General features: G+C 35.8%; 1 protein-coding gene across 3 annotated transcripts in view; it reads left to right on the forward strand.

The window, feature by feature from the left end:
- The window catches only part of CASD1 (CAS1 domain containing 1), a 57,406-nt gene extending 41,960 nt beyond the window's left edge, over nt 1–15,446 (forward strand). For all 3 annotated transcript variants that reach the window (XM_044246048.1, XM_044246047.1, XM_044246049.1), the window contains 7 exons: nt 652–808; nt 2,204–2,283; nt 4,634–4,735; nt 7,286–7,426; nt 7,951–8,028; nt 12,263–12,355; nt 13,968–15,446. In XM_044246048.1, coding sequence (XP_044101983.1) covers nt 652–808; nt 2,204–2,283; nt 4,634–4,735; nt 7,286–7,426; nt 7,951–8,028; nt 12,263–12,355; nt 13,968–14,234 — 918 coding nt within the window. In that variant the 3' untranslated portion in view covers nt 14,235–15,446. The remainder of the gene's footprint in view (nt 1–651; nt 809–2,203; nt 2,284–4,633; nt 4,736–7,285; nt 7,427–7,950; nt 8,029–12,262; nt 12,356–13,967) is intronic.
- Nucleotides 15,447–23,202: the final 7,756 nt, after the last annotated feature.

Below are 23,202 nucleotides of genomic sequence, written 5' to 3' on the forward strand. Positions count from 1 at the left end.
CTGGGCACTCTCTGAATATTATTTTATTTACCCCACATTACAACCCAGAGTTGTGGTTTTCATGTTTACAGAAAGGACATTGAGGCTCAGAAAAGCTAAATAATTTGCCTACGGTCACGTAGTAATGGTACAGCTCTAATATCAATCTGCTCAGATCCTGTGTTCTTTGAATGACATCACACTGTCTGAAATAACTGTTATAGGGGTCCCAAAGCCACTTTTTAATTTGAGTAATATTATTTTGTATCTATGACAACTCTCAATTTAATCCTAAATGGGGTAAATCAACATCAAACAGAGATGAAATGGACACCCTTTTGTTGAGGTAATCTAATCTCTGCTTATAAACTGTAGCCCTAGGAAGGAGGCTTATGATTCTTCCCCAACATTTAACAAGATGGCAGTTATAGCCAGAGGACAGCTCAGGCTGGTGCTTTGCTTGGATTTAGTTAATATAATGATGCATAAATATTTTATATTCAAATCTTTACAATGATTGTAGAACAAATGTAATTTTAAGGATTAGTAAAATATACTTGTACAGTTATTACTTTAGTCTTAAATAAATGTTTATACTCTGTCAGAGAGAATCTGTCTTTACTCTTCATGCATACCTGGAATGAAAACCATTCTCTTCTTTTTTTTTCATAGGTCTTATTTCGTCTCAATTTCCTGGTAGTGGTGTTGTGCATAGTGATGGATCGGCCTTATCAATTCTATTATTTCGTCCCCTTGGTCACCGTATGGTTCATGGTCATATATGTTACGTTAGCCCTATGGCCACAGATAATCCAAAAAAAAGCAAATGGTAAATATATTCTCTTACTGTTAATAAATATTCTTTTAATGTACTGAATTTCTTTTTAGTTGTTAAAGGCTATTTTTTATTGACACAATTTAAATTTATGTGTAGTGTTGACATTTGAAACTTTGTTCGTAAACAGTCTTTTTTAAAATGTTTCAGCTAGCTATTTCAAGTGATATAACAGGGCAGATCAATAGTTTGCATGTATACTGTCTGTGTGTGTTCTTTTTTTTTTTAATCTAAATTTTTCAAAGTCATTTTACATATCAGCTAAAGCAACAGTTTTCAAACTGTCTTATACAGACCCAGAGTGAAGAGCACTAGAAGAGAGAAGAACCAGCCAAATAGGCCTCCGGGCCCCTCCATCCTTCCCCAGTCTTTGGCAGCTCTGCTTTATTTGATTTTTTACCTATATTGGGAATTTTGGAGGAGCATTCATTTGCAAAAAGGCTTTTTGGGTTAGCCAGGTTTAAAGAGCACTGATATAATTTATCTTCTAGACCACCCTTAACACAGTTACTCTCAACCTGTTGTACATACGAGGAAACCCAAGAGCCCGCAAGGTCGTCACCTTCAAGCTCCTCAGAGACAGTTACTGATGATGTTCACAGTGAGGTTGTGTGCATCTATCTTAATGCTTCTTTCCCTCAAGATCATATCATTGAAATAAAAGCTTCCCTCTTTTGGAAAAATTGAAAATTGTTGTTTTTAATAATTTTTAACTTAACTCAACCAAATACTGTATATTAGAAATAGTTTCCACTGACTTCCGTTATAATGTCAAATAACTTTTTCAGGTAAGATTTGAATTCCAGCCTTTCATCAAGCCCATGAATGTCTTTGAACAGCCTCTGTCACTGAATCCCTCGATACAAACCTAGTGTATGAATCAAATGAAATCAATACGTATGAACTGTGAACACATAACTTAAAATATGCATGTGTTAAAATACATCTTAAGGTTAAACCCTGATCCTTTAGGGAGTTCTTAAGCTCTCTCCTAGGAACTCTAATGTTTCAGCCATATTACCTAAGCTATACTCAACATGAATATTAGAATGATGTTGAACATATTGTTCCAAATTTTGTTGTGCCCTCGAATAATAAATAGGTATAATGCAACCCAGGAGGTATTTTCTGATGTGTTTACAGTGGATGAACAGGAGATACAGAGGGTATCATGCGTAGGTTGTGGCCTCTTCCTAGCAAGGAGGCTCCAGCTTTTCCTTCTGGCCCTTCTTATAATTTATACCACTTACGTATAGTTTATGTATCCTGTGGGCAGCCTTCAATGATTTTAAGAACTATGCAGGGTGTTCATATGTTAACCAGAGACTCTTAATATGTTTTCTAATGTAAATTTATACCTTTTAGTAAATTAAGTATTTTCTCTCTTAGGAAATTGTTTCTGGCATTTTGGCTTACTGTTGAAACTAGCCTTCTTGCTGTTATGTATATGTTTTTTGGCATATTCTCAGGTTTGTACAGTCTTTTCAGTTTATATTTTGTTCTATTTTATTTTAAAGTTCAAGTCTATTAAAGTATGTGAGAAGAGTCAGAGCTTTTTTTGAGCTTCATTTTTTAATGACTGTAATAAAAGTGTCACTCTGTAGTTGACTACTCAGTGTAGTTCTTTTGAGACCTATCTACTTTTGTTACCACTGTTTTTGTTGTAAGAGCAATTTAAAGCTCTTCCTCTGGCAATTGTTCAGAATCCATTTTACTTGACTTTGATCAATCAGACGTTTATTGAACGCCTCTTATACGACACTACTCTAAGTGGAGATCAAAATTCTCCTGACAGAATTTGCAGCTTGGTTTGTGCATTATTCATTGCATCAGAATGTTACTTGATTTTTCCGTAACTGCGTAGAGTAAAATTTGGGCCGTTAGCAAAACCAGCTTAGGAGCAAATGGGTTGGTATAGATGTAGTATGTTTAATTTAATAAAATTCTGGGTCATTTTCGTATCTCTGCTGTCTTATCCCCCTAGTATGATGGTTGAGGTTTTCTCAGCTACTTAAGCAAGATGGCCGGCTGCTACCTGCTGGTCAGTCCATCAGGCAAACACTATTTGGGCAGCATGATATTTATCATAAAATATTCTCATTTGAATGCCTATAGGTTATCACACATTTTGCATTTGGCTCCCATCCCCAGCATTCCCTGTCTTGGGCTTCACTGTGTCAGGGGTAAATGCCACATAAGCATCACGTGTGTGTGTGTGTGTGTGTGAGAGAGAGAGAGAGTGTGTGTGTGTGTGTGTGTGTGTGTCTGTGCGTGCATATGTGATCTTATTAGCTGGTTGTTGTTGGTTTGTTTTGTAGGCTTTCATACTTTATTTTCATACTTAGAAATAAAGCATTTTTATTTCAGCCTGACCTCCAAGGTTTTTTACAGGAGATTTATAAAGTAATAAGGAAATGACAGCAAACGTATGAAGAAATAGCCAGGTAACTGCAACAGCTGCTTGACATTTACTCATTAAAATTCCAGACACTGAGGTGCATCTGAGGGAGAGAAGGGAAGGTGAACCAGGGGTTCAATAACGAGACTAAGGTTTCCCCAGCTTTGGATCACTGGAAAAAAAGAGAAAAGTCATGGCCTGGTATAGCCCAGTGTCTTGCACAAAATGGGTGCTCACTAAATACTTGCCCATTGATCACATAAACAAATTTTTAATCAGAAATAATATTTTAAATGATAAATGTGTCACATATATCTGATCTATAAGACCATATATCTCTAATAGATACTATATATTTCTGTTTCATACTGATTTTGTATTTTATATTTCTGTATTTCACATACATATCATATATATGATCTATAAGTTCTTAATATCACAACTCTTGGTAAGAATCATCCTCCGTTTTCTGAGGCATAGATTTTGATAGACCCTCTATGTAATAAGGTGTAAGTATTTTAAATTCTTAAATGGTTAAATGGAGAATATTGCATTTCATTAAAATAATAAACTTCTAACCTAAGGATTCAGCATTACCTAAAATACAATGCTATTTTCTTTTTCTTTTTTTTTTTTTTTTGGCTTTTAATAGCCTTTTTAAAAAAAACTGTTATGTTACATTTTTTATGCTGTGGCATTAGGTCTAATAATGGAGCACTCCTTAATAGAGTTTGTTGCATTCTTTAGTCTGGAAATTGAGGTTTTTGTTCTCTTCTTTGAAAGACTTCATTAATGTGCAGGAATGCACCCAAGACTTCTGCCCCTTCATTCCCAGATTTTCTAGGCTTGTCAGATTAATAAGAGGGTACCATTCACTAACTTGACCACAGTAAAATTGTAAACTTTGTTTCAAAGGCTAGTAATGGCATTTGGGTATGGTTGATTGAGTAAGGTGACTAATTCAGAGCATTCTTTTAACTCAAATGGTTAATTATAGATTATTAACATTTAGAGGGGAAAAAACCCTATTTTAACCTTAACCATCATTCTCTAAGATATTGATATCATATTGGCTAAGGTCTTTTGTATTTTGGTGTTTTGATCAGTAAATATTAGCTGTTTGTATACTAGATTAAAAACCTTAAATGGAAGAATTTTCCAGTTACTAGCTTGCCTTTTTTTTTTTTAATTTTGCAGTCTCAGTAGCCTTTCATGTGCAGTAAAAGTAAATTAACAAAAAGTTTTAAGTCACCTTTGTTAGCCTTTAGTAAAATAAACTTCTGTTCAAATGAAAGAGAATTTTTAAATTGTGAATGACTCTCATGTAATCCTAACTTTAGAAAACTATAATTTATAATAGATTTAGAAAATAAGTATTGACTCCTACCATCTTAATCTGTGTTCTGGATTCCTTTTCCTAGGGTGCATTTGAGAAGATCTTTTCTCTTTGGCCATTGTCCAAGTGTTTTGAACTGAAAGGGAATGTTTATGAATGGTGGTTCAGATGGAGGTTAGACCGTTACGTATGTATTTACCTTGTGATCTTTTGCCATTTCAAATTATACTTAAAAAAATTATTTGGAAAATTATTATTTTTTTTTTAGTTTTAGAATAAGGAAACATGTTGACTTGGTAAATTAAAGCAGCCCTGCTCTCCCGTCTTTTTTTATAGCAGAGAAAGTGTGTGCATGGGTGTGTATATCAGCTAGAAAATACTGTAAAAATGTTGTCAATAAAGGGGCCTTTGTTTGACTCCTAATTTTGACTTATAAATGATCCCTCATAGGGGTGCCTGGCTGGCTCAGTTGGTGAAGTGATCTCCGGGTCATGAGTTGGAGCCCCACGTCAGGCATAGAGATTACTTAAATAAATAAACTGAAAAAATATATATATCCCTCATGTATATGCTTCAGCCATTCAACACAATATTTACTGAGCCCCGATATAAGCTCTAGATGTTGGTTTTGTGAGGAATATAGTAGAGAAAGAAGACATACCACCAGGTTTCTAAGCCTTACTATCAGCTTTAAAACCCAAGATTACTACTTATAATTAGGTGCTAAATTATGCAATGTGGATTTTGTGGTAGAAACGTGCAAAGAAGAGAGACCAGTGTCATAGGTGTTTCTGTGAATTTAATCTTAAAGGGAAGTGAAGATTCACCTGGCCAAGAAAATGTACATCTAGCACAGCATTTGGAAAATAATGGACACTGAATAAATATTAATTACCTCTCCTCTCTTTTTCCCCTTCGTCTGCCATATTTCACTCATCCTTTTTTTCATTTAACAAATGTTTTCTTAATGCCTGTTCTGTGCCATTTCTGGTTTCTAATATGTGTGTACTTGCCAATGTACTACAGGGCATTTCAAAACCACAGATGAGAAAAAGTTTTGCTAAAGGCTTGATATCAAATAATTTTAAATTCTCAACTTTATCGTTAGAACACTGTACTATGATACGATAGTTCGCTTTATGACCTTGTTTAAAAAAAAAAAAAAAGAAGCAGCAGCAGCTTTGGGGTGCCTGGGGGGCTCAGTCAGTTAAGCGTTCGACTCTTGGTTTTCCGCTCAGGTTATGATCTTGGGTCATGAGAGGGCTCCACACTCAGCAGGGAGGCCGGGAGGCCACTGGGAGATTCTTTCCCTCTGCCCCTCCCACCACACCCATGCACATATGAGCCCCTCAAAAAATAAATAAATCCTAAAAAAAAAGAAGAAGAGAAGCAAAAGAAGCTTTATGGACTTTCTGGCCCACCTTATTTTTTTTTTCCATTCTTGTTTATGTATGCTCCTTCTTAAAAGGTGGTGGTGGTAGTATTGATTTATTTGATTGAAAGGATCAACCTAAAATGTGTTTTATTTTGGGTTAGCATTTAAATTTTATCACACATCTCCATGATAGCTTTATTTATTATTTTTGTTGTTGTTCTTTTATTCATTTTAATTCCAGTATAGTTGATGTATAGTAGTTAACAGTTTTATACATTGCTCAGTGCTCATAATAAGTGTGCTATTAATCCCCATCTCCTGTCTCACCTAACCCACCTCCCCTCTGGTAACCACCTGTTTGTTCTCTGTAGTTAAGAGTCTGTTTTTTGGTTTATCTCCTTTTTTCTTTGTTCATTTGTTTTGTTTCTTAAATTACCCACATGAATGAAGTCATATGGTATCTGTCTTTTCTGATTGACTAAATTTCACTTAGCATTATACCCTCTAGATCCATCCATGCTATTGCAAATGCATTTTTTATGCCTGAGCAATATTCCATTTTATATATATATATCTTTTTAATCCATTTATCAGTCAATGGACACTTTGACTATTTCCATAATTTGGCTATTGTAGATAATGCTGCTATAAACATTGGGGTGCATATATCTTTTTGAATTAGTGTTTTTGTATTCTGCAGATAGGTATCAGTAGTGGAATTACTGGATAAAAGTCCTAGTTTTAATTTTTTCATGGAAGCCCCATGCTATCTTCCACTGCAGCTGCGCAGTCTGCTTTCCCACCAGCAGTGCACAAGGGTTCCTTTTTCTCCTTTTCCTTCCCAACACTTGTTGTTTCTTGTGTTTTTGTCGTTTTTTTGAAATTATCTTTATTTTTTCACTTGCTGCTGAGACTGCTCAAGTGAAGCAGCTTATCTCATATGTTGCAAGAGCTGTTTGCTGTCCTATTGCAGATAGTTTCCAAAAGTCATTGACTTTATGTGATTTCTTGAAGTTTAAGTTTCTTGTAGAAACTTTCAGCCTCGGGGCACCTGGGTGGCTCAGTGGATTAAGCCGCTGCCTTCAGCTCAGGTCATGATCCCAGGGTCCTGGGATCGAGTGCCGCATCAGGCTCTCTGTTCAGCGGGGATCCTGCTTCCCCCTCTCCCTGCCCCCGCCTGACTCTCTGCCTACTGGTCATCTTTCTCTCTCTGTCAAATAAGTATAATCTTAAAAAAAAAAAAAAAAAAATTTAAGATTTTAACTTACTTATTTTTGTACATATTGTCCCCATTTACCAAATATTTATGCCATTTACTGAAAAATAGCCATTTAAAACAAATTTTCTCTTCCTATTTTTCAGGTAGTCTTTCATGGAATGTTGTTTGCTTTTATCTATCTGGCTTTACAGAAGCGTCAAATACTTTCCGAAGGAAAGGGTGAACCTCTTTTTTCAAACAAAATTTCCAACTTTCTATTGTTTATTTCAGTAGTTTCTTTCTTGGTAAGTTTCAAAATGTAATCTGGTAATTTTTCAAAGTCCTAAATGGTACAGAAAATTAATAGGAATTTAATCAATTTTTTAATATAGAAAATCTTTACTTTTAAAGATCCTTTTACTCCATAGTTTTCTAATTAAACAAAAACACCAAGAGAATGTATGTATAAGTTAAATATGAAGAATAACTGAGGATTCAGTGAAATAGAAATTTTTAAAGTTGTAATAAATTTGGGGAAAAATATAATGTAAGATATTTGACAGGAAGAGCCATCACTGTGTCATGATCACTCTTTCCAGAAAAGCACAGACCTATGCTCCTCTTTCTCTGCTTTCTTTTATTTGAGCAGTTGAACAAACCAATTGATTACCAAACGTGTGGGCAGTTTTTACTGAAGTTTTTAAAAAGCATCATGGAGTATAATGTAACAAGCAGAGAAAACTATGTAAAGATGCTGAGAAAGCTGCCTTCTGAGGGCCTGTTTTCTTGAACTGATCCTTTTTTTTTTTTTTTTTTTTTTTTGGTTTAGACCTATTCCATCTGGGCTAGCAGTTGTAAAAACAAAGCAGAGTGCAATGAACTCCACCCATCTGTATCTGTGGTGCAGGTAATTGTCTTGATTTAGAAAATAAACTTTTTCTTTATTCTTGATAAGAATGCAGTCTTTAGAGGCAGTGAGATTTGAGATCAAACTATAAAATGTAGGTATATTACTTAATCTTCCAAAGCCCTACCTTCCTTTACTGTCCAGGGATGTTAAAATCTCTTTTAAAGGATTGTTATATTAAATGTATGGAAATGATTGGTATTGGTCACTTAGGAGGCACTTCAAAAATGTTAGTTCTCCTCATATTTGCTTTGTCCTCATTTACTCCTATTTCTTCATTTACTTATTTAAGTATAACTATTGATGTATTAAGTCCCATGCTGTATGTACACGTACATACATGTGTAAGAAGTTCAGTGTTAAGATGCGTACAGCTCCTGGGCCCTCATGGAATTTACATTCTAACAGTGATGTGGACCTGTCAACATTCATTCATCAGACATTTTTTATTCATTCAACAAACATTTGATACCCACTATGCACTAGCTATCAGGCTGGGGGATTACAGTGGTAACCAAATCAGACCTAGTTCCTATGCTCCCAGAGCCTCCATTCTTCTGTTTTAAGTAGTAATCCTAGAATCATGTGTAATGATTAATAGTACATGATATTACAAGAGAATCTAATATGGGGATCCGACCTAGTTGGAGTTGAAGCAAGGTGTGGTCAGGGACAGAAATTATTTCCCTGGGAAAATTAAGTGGAGAATGGAGGGATGAAGGCAGACAGCAGGGATTCAGGCCCTGTCGGGGAAGGGAGCATGTTTGCATTCAGGGAATTTGAAGAAGGCCATTTGGGCTACAGCTCCAAGAGCCAGAGTCTAGAGAAGTCTGTGTTAGTGACTGGGGAGGTGGCCAGAGGCAAAGAGCAGCTCAAATCAGCCTGGCATTCTGCAAAGGTCCCTCTGGTTGTGGCTCATTATGGGACATGGTGGTAGTGTAGCAATAGTTAAGTACCAGCTGCTTTGGTAACACGTGGGACTTCTTTCCAACCTGCCCTGGTGTCAGAGCAGGGTTCCTGGAGAAAGCAGTGTCTAAGCCAAGACCTAAAAACTGAACAGTAAAGAGGAGCAAGGATGATTTCTAGAGGATCTGCTCTGAGGTCTCAAGTTCTCTGCACTGCAGAACTCTTATTCCCTTAAACCTCTGTATAGTCTGTAGAACCAAGCATGTGACAGACTCTTCAAATACAATTGATAATGAAATTTTAAACACTGTACTGTATTCATGTAGTGTTTTCATGACTTCTATAGACAGTAGTAGTGCTCACCAGTAACTTTTTGCATAACGCATGTGTTATCATCTCTGTTACTCCTGATGGAAGGGAGGTGTTATCATTCACAGTGCACCAGTACAGAACGATATAAAGAGAGCTAAGGGAAAGAGTGGCTATACAGAAGAACTCACAAGCAGTCCTGAGCCTTATCACCTTCCTTTCCAGTCACTGCCCTCCGCACACTCCTATTTCCTTAGTACTTTTCCAGCGAGGACTTGAGGTCCTCTGTTGCAGAATAAAAGAATGGACTGGGAGCACAAATTAAAGCAAGTACTGATTTTATCGGCAGCTACTTCTTTTCAAGAGTGCTAGTCCTGTGTTGTAAAAATCAGGGCATCCAGGGAGCCCCAAATTTTACATCCTTATTACGTTTCACTCTTATTCTCAGACACCAACAGGTGAGGTAGATGTGGGGGTGTAGGTATGGATGTGATTATTAAAAATTCATATACAATTATATGTCCTTAGTATACTTATCTGAGGGGGCTTAGGAGTTTAACATGCACAAGATTCCCAGTGTTTTGTTAGAAAGTATTTTATCAGCCTGGCCCTGCTTATGGATCAATCCTTTTTTTTTTTTTTTTTTTTTTTTTAATTCAAGTACAGTTTAATAGTGTTATATTAGTTTCAGGTGTGCAATATAATAGTTCAATAATTCTATATATTTCTCAGTGCTCATCAAAATAGTGTACTCTTGGAGCACCTGAGTGGCTCAGTGGGTTAAGCCACTGCCTTTGGCTCAGGTCATGATCTCAGGGTCCTGGGATTGAGCCCCGCATTGGGTTCTTTGCTCAGCAGGTAGCCTGCTTCTCTGTCTCTCTCTCTCTCTCTCTCTCTCTCTCTGCCTGCCTCTCTGCCTACTTGTGATCTTTCTCTGTAAAATAAATAAATAAAATCTTTAAAAAAAAAAAAAAAAGATAGTGTACTCTTAATCCCTTTTGTCTGTTTCACTCTTACAGATCAGTCCTTGAATCCTGACCTTTTAGTTTTGCCCATCAGTCTGGATAGAAATTTCCAGAAAGGCTTGCTATAGAACAGCATACAGGTAGTTAACTAGAAGTAATATATATTAAGTGCTAGCATAGTATCTAGCAAGTTACAACTGCTAAACAAATTCTAAGTGTTATTATTATTTCATTATCAAGCTAATAATGATGACTCCCTAGGCCCCAGTTGTCATCTCCATGGCTATCATTTCTTTGATTTTTCTATTCCCCTGATCACATCGTTTACTAAGTGTATGACAAAACACAGACTGGAATATGGTAAGAAATGAGTACGCATTGAGAAAGGGTAGATTAAAGTTAGAAAAAAGTGATTTGCTTAGGGCTCTTCTTGGATTTTCTGATGCTCAGACTAGTGATTCGTATTTATCTGTGTCATTCTTCTAGCATTTTACAGTTTGTGCAATACATTATAATAATAAAGTATTATTAATACTTTAATACAATATAATAATTATTAATACAATAATAACTCATTGAAGGCTTTCATGTGTGAGGGCTTTATGTAGGTCTCACCTTTATGATTTTTACCACTTATATATACCACCTGTGCTATTAATTACCTAATATGTTTCTTTAAATGGCTCACAATGCATGTTATGATAAGTATCTTATATATGTTTTCCCATCTAATGTTCCCATCCACCTTCAAAGGAAATCTTATCCCTATTCATATGAATGAGGAAACAGACCTAAGGGAGTAAATAAAGCACCTCACCTTCAATCCCAGAACCAATACAAGGCAAAGGCCAGATTCAAACTTGAGGCTCTTTGATGCTACTGCCCATGAAGATCACTCAACTTAACAGTACCTGAGTAGTTCGCTTTGGTTCCTTTTTCCCAATGATAGAGTGACCCACAGATCTCCTCCTTGCTCATCCTGTATGTATCCCAAAGGCCTATTCCGAGATCCTTGACCAGATGCCCAGAGTAGGATCAACACCGAATATGGGATTTTTCTCTGAAATAATAGATTTTTCAATCTTTTTATGAGAAAAGGTTTTTGAAAGGTATCTGTGAAGGCGAAAACAGTTTTTTCTTTACAATTTCTTGCTTCTTTATAAGGACAGGAGATTCTAAAGAGAGTTCTTTGCTTGATAAACTAGTTACTGAATGTGACATTGAATGAGAAGTTTAGAAAACTCAGGATTGTTCCATCTGGTAAAAAAGGATGTGGGAGAAGGGTGAAGGCCAGGTGCCCAAAAGCTGGAGAAGAGATTGAAAGGGTAAAATATATGACATGTGAATGCAGTTCAGTATGTCATCTGCCTGGCCACATAGTGCAAACATGAGGACACCTTCAAAGTTGTGCCATTTCTCAGAGCATATTTACATGGCTGTTAATGGAAGGGGCTTTTGAGGAGTGCAAGAGGGGAGTTTGTTGCTGCCAATCAGGCAGATACTTTATGGAAGAAGCCAAATTATAATGGGATTTTTTTAATTTGCCTACACAAAATATGATACCATTTCTTTCTACACAAAGGGCCTCAGGTGGATTTATAATTTATTCAAATGTACCTAAAATTGTTCAGCGGTGTGCTACCTAAAATCTACACTAATACCCGGTATACAGATCACATGTTGAGAAATCTAGCTCGGATGGAGTCTAGAACAAAAATAACTTGCTGGGGCACCTGGGTGGCTCAGTGGGTTAAAGCCTCTGCCTTGGTCATGATGCCAGAGTCCTGGGATCAAGCCCCACATCGGGCTCTCTGCTCAGTGGGGAGCCTGCTTCCTCCTCTCTCTCTGCCTGCTTCTCTGCCTACTTGTGATCTCCATCTGTCAAATAAATAAATAAAAAATCTTAAAAAAAATAATAACTTGCTAAAACTTTCCCTATCAAAAAAAAAATTGTGTATATATCAAACTCAAGAACATAGATAATAAAGTTATCACTTGAAGGAAAGCAAATGCTTTTATTTTTTATTTATTTTGCCTTTGTGGTTTTTCCTTAGATTTTAGCCTTCATCCTCATAAGGAATATCCCTGGATATGCCCGATCAGTTTATAGCTCATTTTTTGCTTGGTTTGGAAAAATCTCATTAGAGGTTGGTACATTAATATTTTGTTTGATCTTACAGAGCCAAGTGTTACGTGTGTGTGTGTGTGTGTGTGTGTGTGTAAATCCAAAATACATTTTTTTAAAAAATCAAAGCTGTGTTCTTTATGGAAATACAGAGAAGAAACTCAGAACTTTCAACAGCAATAAAGTAGTATATTTCTAAAAGCTTATTTAAATGAGACTTTCAAATATTCTTTATATTGTCTTAAGCTTTTAAGCACTAAATTGCTGAGATCAGAAAAGAAAAAAGTTAAATAGATAGAAATGAAATTTATAAATAGATAGAAATGAAGTCAAGCTGAAGGGATTTTGATTTGTTCTTCATCTCCATAATTAAATATTACTGGAATTTAGTTTATCAATACTTATCCTAATAAAATTCACCATTAGATTGGAAATTTGGGAAAATTTTTTAACCTTATTATGTTTTATATGAAATACTGACTATGACTTATTTAAAACCTTAAAGTAGGTTTTTAAAAAATTCTGAATATTCTGAACTCTATTATTCAAAGTAGAACATTTTAATGAGGAAACAGAACAGATTTTAATCTGTTTAATAAAAGATATATTTTAGAGTATAAGATTTATTAAGTTGTCCTTAAAATAGGGAAAATAAATTTTTCTGAGTTCTTTAATAAATGTTCTATTGTTTTTTGTCTCATAAGTGAGACTGAATAGAATTCAGAATTATTAACCAAGAATGACTTACCAAGTCATTCAGTAAATAAAAGAATTTTTGTTTTGCTATCCCCTTAATATTAGGAGCATGAGCATTTTTATTTAATGAATGAATTTATAATTTGGTATTTCTATTAAAAATATCAAAATTGTATATTCTCATATTTGAGAGGTAGCTTGCACTTTTCTACTCTCTGATATTTTGAAACAATGTGATGAAAGAACCGCATTTGTAACCACAATGAAAGTTGTAGGGCAACCCTCTGAGGTCCCTTCTCTCTTCCGGAGCTTTGTAGTATGGCTCAATAAACTTTGCTTTGCTGCCCACCACTCTTCAAAAGAAAGAAAAAGAAAGTTGTAGTGGTGTCAACTAATATGTATACTCATATGGAAGTTGCAGTTTACTTTAGGAACAGGCAAATGTAGTTGGAAACATTTGGCTGTGCAGAGCAAACTTAAGGATATCATAACGCCCATATCACTTCCTGTTCATATATCCACATAAGAAATATATTCACAAATATGTGTAAATATGCAGTATGCACATATGTGCACGGACCCACAGTAACTCTTTATTTGGGGTCTAAAGACCAGAGTCCAGAAATCCTTCTGTCAGCTGTCTTCTATGTCATGCAAAAAAATATATGTGTGTGTGTGTGTGTGTGTGTGTGTGTGTGTGTTTTCCAGTTGTAAAGTCCCTGTGTGATTTCTTGGGGATGCTGAGGCCATGCTTCAGCAAGTAGGAGTTCTGAAGAGCAGACTACAGTCAGCTTTTCAGGACCAAGAGTGCAACGGAAGTGAATGGTTTGGAAAAAGCCTTCTAACATAATTATGCTAGGAAATGTTTAAATTAGGCAAAATTGTGATGTAGTCGTTGACCCTCTGTATATATCTAACTTTAAATACTCTCCTTCCAGCTCTTTATTTGCCAGTACCACATTTGGCTGGCCGCCGACACCAGAGGCATCTTGGTACTCATACCTGGAAACCCTATGCTCAACATCATTGTCAGCACTTTCATATTTGTTTGTGTGGCTCACGAAATTTCTCAGATCACTAATGATCTTGCACAGATTATTATTCCTAAAGATAACTCATCTCTCTTGAAAAGGTTGGCATGTATAGCTGCATTTTTCTGTGGACTCCTCATCTTATCGTCGATTCAAGATAAGTCAAGGCATTAGGTTCCTAAAATCCTAAGAAACTTAAAACTCTTCAGGCTAATTTTGTGTCTACCTAGAGGAGAAAAGCATCTATCTGGAGATAGAAATGTATATGTAAATTAAAAACGCGAGTGGCAAGAGGACAGCTCGGTGGCGTCTGTTGAACATGTGTGGTTGTATATATCGGAAATGTACGTCTCCAATGGGAAATGCTGAAAACCAGTTGAAGCAGAGTGCATTGTATAGGATTGCATGTGAAACGTCTTTTCTACTGGATCTGTGTGTTTCCATTTATAAATGATTTTAAGTTAACACGAAGGCAGGGAAATAATTACCTTTCCAGTAAAAACATAATTTAATTAGCTTAGTGGCACCGCTGAGTGTTTTGATCTTTACTAAATTTGTGGTAATTAGATTGTCTACACCTGTATTCATCATGGAACTTCCTATTTCACTGAAAACTTTCTTACTCCAGAATGACTGCAGTATTGTTTTCTTACCATATGTGCAATGATGTGGAACAATGAACAGTATGCCTTTAATTTATATGTGTTCACGTGCTGATGTTACCTGTTTCCTGACATGGTTTTTCTTCCAGACTGTGGTTTTCAGGTATACCTAAATCTTTGTATACTTTGTCTCACAGAGTTGTTTTAGGCTCCATGACAGGGTTTTGTCACTGTCAATGTTATTGTCACTTCTTTTATAGAAAGGCCAAATTTTCTTTCCAACTGAAACATTCATCCATTTGTTTCCTTTCCTTAAGCTATACCAGTATGATACCAGTTACCCTGTGGATCTAATTAGTATGTTTTCCTCCAACTAATTAATTTCTGTCTAGTACTTCCAGTGTTTGGAAAGCTCTTTATAATCATTTTGGTATTTCCTATTACCTCCCCTCCCCCTGTTTCTAAGAAAAATATATTTATCAATCTAACTGGTGCAGTATAGTAAAGATTCAAGCTGTTTTGACTGCGACTTATAACCATAAGTAGAATTTTAAGTAAACCGGTGACTTTGGGCAATATATGTTTTTTGTCTTGTTTTGTTACAAGCTAACTGTTAGAGGTATAAATTTATTTATCTGTTGTACAGATTTGATTATAACGTTTAATGTTTGAAAGATTGCACTTGTTTGCTCTTATTGTATGTGGGATAAAATATATTTTCTGTTCTTGGTATATGAATATATGGAGTAATTTAAACAGTAAATAAACGTTCTGTGGATGCTTATTTTTGTATGGGCAAATTATCGATTAAACTGTATGTGTCCTTTTTTTAAAAAATCTGGATCCATTCATGATTGGTTCAAATTTCTAATTTATTTCTTCAGCTTGAATTTGCTTTTCCAAACTCTTTGTGCATAGGGAGAGGTCACTGTGATAGTTGAATAAGGAATGATTTAGTTATCAGGGTGTCAGAGGATAATCTGCCTTTCTACCCAGGAGGTTCAAGCACTGTGGTTTATTAGTAGTCTTACTTGAAGATCTTAAAATTTTAATTATTATTTCTTTAGCACTGGATTTATGTGCCAGTGATCTCTTCCCATTAATTGTGGAATAATTCTCAGATAGAAATGTGTGTTCTTTCTTTTTCTCTCTTCTTCTGCCCTTACTTAATCTTTTGACATTTCCCAGATAGACAATTGTAATGATTCATTGCTCTGCCTCCTAGACTGCAGCCTTATAAGTAGAGGATAGTATAGTTATAAATCAAAAACTTCCAAGTACCATGATCACATTATTCTTGCTGGTGTGGTTTGCCAATGAGTAGAGTGCATTTTAATTTAGCTTGTAAGTTTTATCGCCTAAAAAAGATTCTTCCTGATGAAACAATTGAAAAAGAAAGATGACCAGCATTTCTGTTTTTTGGAAGCACTTATGTCTTCCAGTAGTGATGCCCAATGAATATGTTTTCTCTCCTATTCAAATTCAACCCTAAAACTTAACTAGCAAGCCCTTTCTTCATCACGTGATCTCATTTACTATGCCCCACTGTTTTATTATATATAATAAATGCAAGATAGTCCTTTTGTAATTAAAGTATATTCTGTTTACATTTAATTTTCTTAATGAGTCTTATGGGTAAGAGGTGATTGTGGTGGAAGCTCCCATAGGATAGCATTTCTTTATGGTATAGGTTTTAATACCCTTTCTGCATTGATTCAGATTCTGACTAGCATTGCTCATTCATACCATTCTTCAGAAAAAGATGTTTAGCAGGATATTTCGACACACTAAAATTGAGATAAAAGCCACAGAGGCTCTCTAAACTCAGATTTTCTCTACGATAGATTGCACTGAGACATCTACCATCTGGTCCCAGAAGCGACTTGCTTGACTCAAACCTATCTCGATCCTTCTGTTTCCTTTGCCAAACCTTCCCATTTCTATGGGAACATAGAAGCCAACATAGCCTTAAAAGTTGATAGCCTTGACCTAAAACCATTCACTGTACCTCTAAGCTAGATCCTATGATTTGTTTTAGGTGCTGGTATAAAATAACATTTGCACCCTACCTTTCCCTTGTAAGATAAGTTAACCAGTTACAATTTTAAAGGTGAGTGATTTTTTTCTCCACGAGGGCCTTATTATTTCAAATGTTAGCATAGGAAGCTTGTAAGTATGGTAAAATTTAATGTGTATCTGTGTTTATATTTAATTTTTTTACTAGATTATAATTAATGTAAATAAACTATAGGACCAAGGGTGGAACCTTCATGTAATAGATACTCAATAAAAGCCAGTTCTCCAAATTAAAACCACATTGTGTTATCACCTTACACCAGTTAGAAAGGCCAAAATTAACAAGACAGGAAACAACATGTGTTGGAGGGGATGTGGAGAAAGGGGAACCCTCTTCCACTGTTGGGAATGCAAGTTGGTGCAGCCTCTTTGGAGAACAGTGTGGAGATTCCTCAAGGAATTAAAAATAGAACTTCCCTATGACCCTGCCATTGCACTACTGGGTATTTACCCCACAGATACAGATGTCGTGAAAAGAAGGGCCGTCTGTACCCCAATGTTTATAGCAGCAATGGCCACGGTCGCCAAACTGTGGAAAGAACCAAGATGCCCTTCAAAGGACGAATGGATAAGGAAGATGTGGTCCATATACACTATGGGGTATTATGCCTCCATCAGAAAGGATGAATACCCAACTTTTGTAGTAACATGGACAGGACTGGAAGAGATTATGCTGAGTGAAATAAGTCAAGCAGAGAGAGTCAATTATCATATGGTTTCACTTATTTGTGGAGCATAACAAATAGCATGGAGGACATGGGGAGATGGAGAGGAGAAGGAAGTTGGGGTAAATTGGAAGGGGAGGTGAATCATGAGAGACTATGGACTCTGAAAAACAACCTGAGGGTTTGAAGGGACGGGGGTGGGAGGTCGGGGTACCAGGTGGTGGGTACTATAGAGGGCACGGATTGCATGGAGCACTGGGTGTGGTGCAAAAATAATGAATACTGTTACGCTGAAAATAAATTTAAAAAAAAAAAAGCCAGTTCTCCAAAGAATGTGCAATTTCTAGGACAATGTGTGGCTTCCTTTAGATTGTCCCTCCACCTTGAGGTTGGGACTTTTAACAAACCCTGGGAGAGTCAAGTTGGAATTTTATGTTGAGCTGTTAATTACAACACTCATTTTTAGCCTATAAAAATGGCAGTTTAAGGGCGCCTGGGTGGCTCAGTGGGTTAAAGCCTCTGCCTTGGTCATGATGCCAGAGTCCTGGGATCAAGCCCCACATCGGGCTCTCTGCTCAGTAGGGAGCCTGCTTCCTCCTCTCTCTCTGCCTGCCTCTCTGCCTACTTGTGATCTCTATCTGTCAAATAAATAAATTTTTAAAAATCTTTAAAAAATAAAATAATGGCAGTTTCCTATGGCTCAACCTCCCTGCTTCCCTTTTGTAAAAGATAACTCAGGTAGTTACCTTCAGAACTTAATTCAGACATTCCAAAAGCTAAGTCTGGTTTTATTAAGAGTGATTTTGAGGATTGGTGAAAATTTAAAATATGCCTGTTTGAAAAGCTCCATTAAATCTATATTTGTCTTTCTTCTAATGAAATCCCTTCTAGTGTCTTGTGCGGTTTAGAAATATTTTATATATTTTTTAATTTAAGGTTTTTTTCAGTGATCCAAAATTCAGAGTTTATGCACCACACCCAGCGCTCCATGCAATATGTGCCCTCCACAATACCCACCACCAGGTTCAACCAACCCCCCAAGAAACCCTAAGTTTTTTCTCAGAGTCCACAGTCTCTCGTGGTTTGTCTCTGCCTCTGATTTCCCCCAACTCACTTAAAAGTTAGATCTATAAAGTTATATAAACAAGAGACTGTTTTCCAAAAGTAGACTTGACATCATGAACTGTAAATATGTAATGGTTTAATTAGAAGTGACTTATTTATTTCTTACTTTTAAAATACCATTCCAGAGCATAAAAATGGGATAGATGAACATTTTAAAAAGAAATTTGTGGTTGCCTAGAGGTATTTTTGTCTTCCAGAGGGCAAAATCTTCATACTTAAAAGTAATTATTACAATATTTTAAAATTCTGCTAGTTTTATTAGCTTTTACTCCTTATTGAGAAAACATTTGAGAGAATTTTCTAATAATAAAGTCACTAAAAAGGAAACTATTAACAAGACTTTATTTTTTAATTCTAAAGCTGCTGCAGATGGATTATTTAATTCTTTTGCTCTCCATTGCCAAAACAACAAAGCTGGAGTCAACTACTAGTAAAAGCTCTCTCTGTTTATTACCCCATCTCTTCTTAATATGAATTCCAGCCAGGACATCTTACTATTCCCAAATATCATACTCTTCTTTTGTTCCCACTCTTTTTTCGTCTACCTAAATCCAACTTATTTCAAGAATTAAGAATTTAATGGGCGCCTGGGTGGCTCAGTTGGTTGGACGACTGCCTTTGGCTCAGGTCATGATCCTGGAGTCCTAGGATCGAGTCCCACATCAGGCTCCCAGCTCCATGGGAAGTCTGCTTCTCCCTCTGACCTTCTCCTTGCTCATGTTCTCTCTCACTTCTCTCTCTTAAATAAATAAATAAAATCTTAAAAAAAAAAAAGAATTAAGAATTTAAGAATTTGAACTCCAACATCTCTGTGAAAACAATACTTTCATTACCTTACTTTTTAAAAAACTATTCTAGCACTAATCTAAGTAAGGTTACAACTCTGGGGTCAAGAGGATATTTCTTACCGGTTATTAATGAGCTAGACACAAAGTGGGCATATAGAGGCTTAACCATCAGCCAAGGGATTCTGGCTTTATTTCTCCCATCTTAAAAACAAAACTCCTCTTTATCTCTTGTGTTCCCAGAGCTACTGCCTCATTTATTTTATCTTACAGACCCAAGCTGCTCTTCTCAAGATCAACAAGAACTTCCATATTGCCAAATCCAATGATCTGTCTCAATCTTCACCCTACTTGACCTATAAGTAGTACTTGACACAGTTGATTTACTGCATGCCCGTCCAGCCACCTTCTCTATGCTTCCAGGACATCATCATCTCCTGTTGTCTTCCCCCTTAATAGCCATTCCTCCAGTCTTGTTCCCTTGTCCCCCAAAACTCAGACCTTAGAACTCCACACTCACTTCTTAGAGATACCACCTTAGAGATATCACATGTCTTTATTACCTATATTCTGAGGACTACCAAATTTATATTTTCAGTCTAAACCTCTTCTCTACAATTTAGACTCAAATATCCAACTGCCTACTTAACATCTTCATTTGAATATCTAAACACATATCAAACATAACAAGTCAAAACCAAAACCAAGCTTCCCAATACTGATCACAAAAACACCACAAACTTCCTCTTCTCAGTAAATGGTAGCTACATCCTTCAACTTGTTCAGATAAACAATTTTAACTCCTCTTTTCTTACACCTTAACATGATAATTTTTAGTACATCTTGGCAGCTTCATTTTTCAAAATACATGCATAATTCAGTAATTCAGCCACTTTTTGTCACCTCCGATGTGATCACCAGCTCTTTCCTAGAATACTGGAATGGCTTCTTTTTTTTGCCCCATAGTTATGACTCACTTATACCTTTGCTTACCTATTTTTTTATTTTCTATCCCTCCCGATGAGAACCTGATTTTTCCGAGGACAATGATTTTTCCGTTTTATTCACCATGGTATCCCCAATTCTTAGAACAATGCCTATTAGTTATTTGCTAGGTGAATTCATGAACTCCACAAGAAATGGTGTCAAGTGCTAACCCCACTTGAGACAGGTAGGCAGTCATGCAAGGGTGAGGCAGCTGGGAAAAAAACTTTTCCTTAGCCATTTGGACAAGAGGCTAAAGATATACTGTCTTTGCCTGTTAGAATGTTGATTTGCATAATGTTATTTTTTTTTTTAAATGTAACTCACTCATGCAGCCAGGTAAATAGTGACTTGGCAGCAGGATAGGGGTCTTTCTGCCCTCCACTGCAACCGCCTGCAGAACTGAGCCCCAGCCATACCATATAGTCTTTTACTCACTGTGGGTCCATCCTGTCATTCCTCATTTTCTTGCTTTATGCTGGGCCCATATGTCAACAGCCATTTTGCCGTTGCACTTACGTGATTATTTTTTCTTGTAGTAGAGTATTATTTATTTGGACTCCTATCTCTATTGGAAGTAAGAAAGCCATGTATTTTAAAAGGAGAGAGAGATTGTGCTTTTTGTGAAAGTCAAAAATATTCCCCTGTGTTTAATAGGCAAAATGTAACTGTGTCAAAGAACACAACTTAAAAATTCATTATGAAATAAACTAAGCTAAAACCCATTGCCAGTACTTAGAAACGTATATGTGAGTGCCAGTATAAATAAGATTAATGAATTAAATGAGCCTGACATTTCAACAGGACTTGATTTTAATAAAAAAAAATTAAAAATAATAATGCTGTGAAATTCAGATATATATTAAGTGAAAAAATTTCATCAAAACATTTAACAGATGGTAACTTTTAAAAGCATATCTACTGAATGTAGCAAAAATTACATGCCCAAAGAAATAAGCAGAAATCACATGCCAAAAAGAAATAAGCTTTTGAAAATGGGAAAAACTCTTATCTTCCTCAATATATCAAGGTACACTAGAGAACTTACAGAAAAATTTATGAAAAGTTCATTTGTGACATTTTGTATTGTAGTTGAAAGCCCAGGTATCAATAATACCACCTACTTGGCTATATTTATGTGTACTTTCAGAGAAAATTCTAAGGTTACCAAGTGATTCAGAACCATACCTATGTCAGATTCATTACTGATCAATTTTCTTGAAAAAAAATCTTAAAGTTTGATATAGGCTAATATTAATATTAATCAAGTTATAATTAATAACATGACAAAATTGGAATACCTGAACTCTGCATAGATTTTAGGAATAGTGGCCTTAGAATATGAATACTAGTATGCAGATATTTTATCCATGTTCAGAAGTAACAATTATGAAGAATTTGGGAGACTGTAAAACTGAATGAAATGACATATCCTTTGTCTCTAAAGGAGTCAAAGGTAAAATTGTACTTAGTATCACAATGAAAAACATGACATTTACATCTTAATAAAAAGATGGCATCAAGATTCTTATCTCAAGAGAGAAAAATGTCCTAATTAAATTTATTTTCCCTTTTTAAAATTTTCAAATTTAAAATATCTCCAATTTTATAAATGTTTGTCATATTAAAGGCTTATCATACAGTAAAAACAAAGCTCTATTCTGTATCTGGCAGTTTTGTGGGGTTTTGTTTGTTTTTTTATTCTTAGCCCTCTTCATAGCCCTGTCTGTCATCACAGTAAGTACTTCATTTTGACTATAGCTTTTTCATAAACAAGCCAGTTATGTTTTTTGTTTGTTTTGTTTTGTTTTGTTTGACAAGTCATCAGATCAAAGTCCTGCTAATAAAAGGAGTAGATCCTCCTATGTGAGAATACAAGAGGTTGGTTTCAGAAGATAGTTAGTGTGTTGAGGGGCAAGATGTGTTTCTCTTGCGTAATTCAGGAGAAGAGCAGTGACAGCCAGCTCTGGTCTAGAAAGAGCAAACTAGAACTAAGAAGCCATCTCTTCTTTACCTCCTTCCATCTCATCTCCACCTGTGATAGAAAACATGTAGTTGAAGCCTGAGGGGCCCAGCACTTTCAAAACACACACACACACACACACACACACACACAGGACACGGAGCTGGAGCCCTTTCTCAGAGACTACAAAATTTAACTTGGAACCTATAAAGAAGGAATACATGGACAAGAACAGCCAAGAAAAAAATTTAAATAGACTAATGAGAAGGGTAGAACTTGGACAATTTGATGTTTAGACACATGATTAAGTTTATAGCTATATCAGTGTGGTATAGTAGATGGCACAATATATAGATTAATGGACAGAATAGCAAACACAGAAACAGATTTTTAATTGAGGAGATACTTGGGTAAGGTAATAGTTTGATTTCACTTTCTAGGGAAAGGTAGAAATATCCTTTAAATAGCCCCAAGATGACTGCTTAGCTATGGGTATGGGAAGAGTACACTCATTCTTACTCTATATACCAGAAGACATTTAAGATGAGTAATGGGTTTAGAGACATAAAATAAGTAGAAAGTGTAAGTGGATATCTCAAGATGAGAAAAGACCCATTAAGAATAAAGCAAAGGATAAAAACAAGAATCGCTTCATCCCGTTACATAAAAATTTAAAACCAATATACCAAAAGACATAAATAGGAAAAATACAGGCTGGAAATTTTTAGAACATGAGTGTTTGACAGAAAAGTAATATCCTGAGTATATAGAGAGCTTCTGAAATTTAGAAAAACCAAAATATTTTCCAAGTTTCAGTTGGTTCCTGATTAATTCTATACAGAAGGTCACTTCATTCAGCTACCTTGATGTACATTACTCAAATAATTTAGCTTGGAAGAACATCAGGAAATCACAGTGCTCAAAGCTAGGCTTTCTATGGAT

This window comes from Neovison vison, chromosome 4, assembly GCF_020171115.1.
Source record: "Neovison vison isolate M4711 chromosome 4, ASM_NN_V1, whole genome shotgun sequence".
NCBI classification, from domain to species: domain Eukaryota; kingdom Metazoa; phylum Chordata; class Mammalia; order Carnivora; family Mustelidae; genus Neogale; species Neogale vison.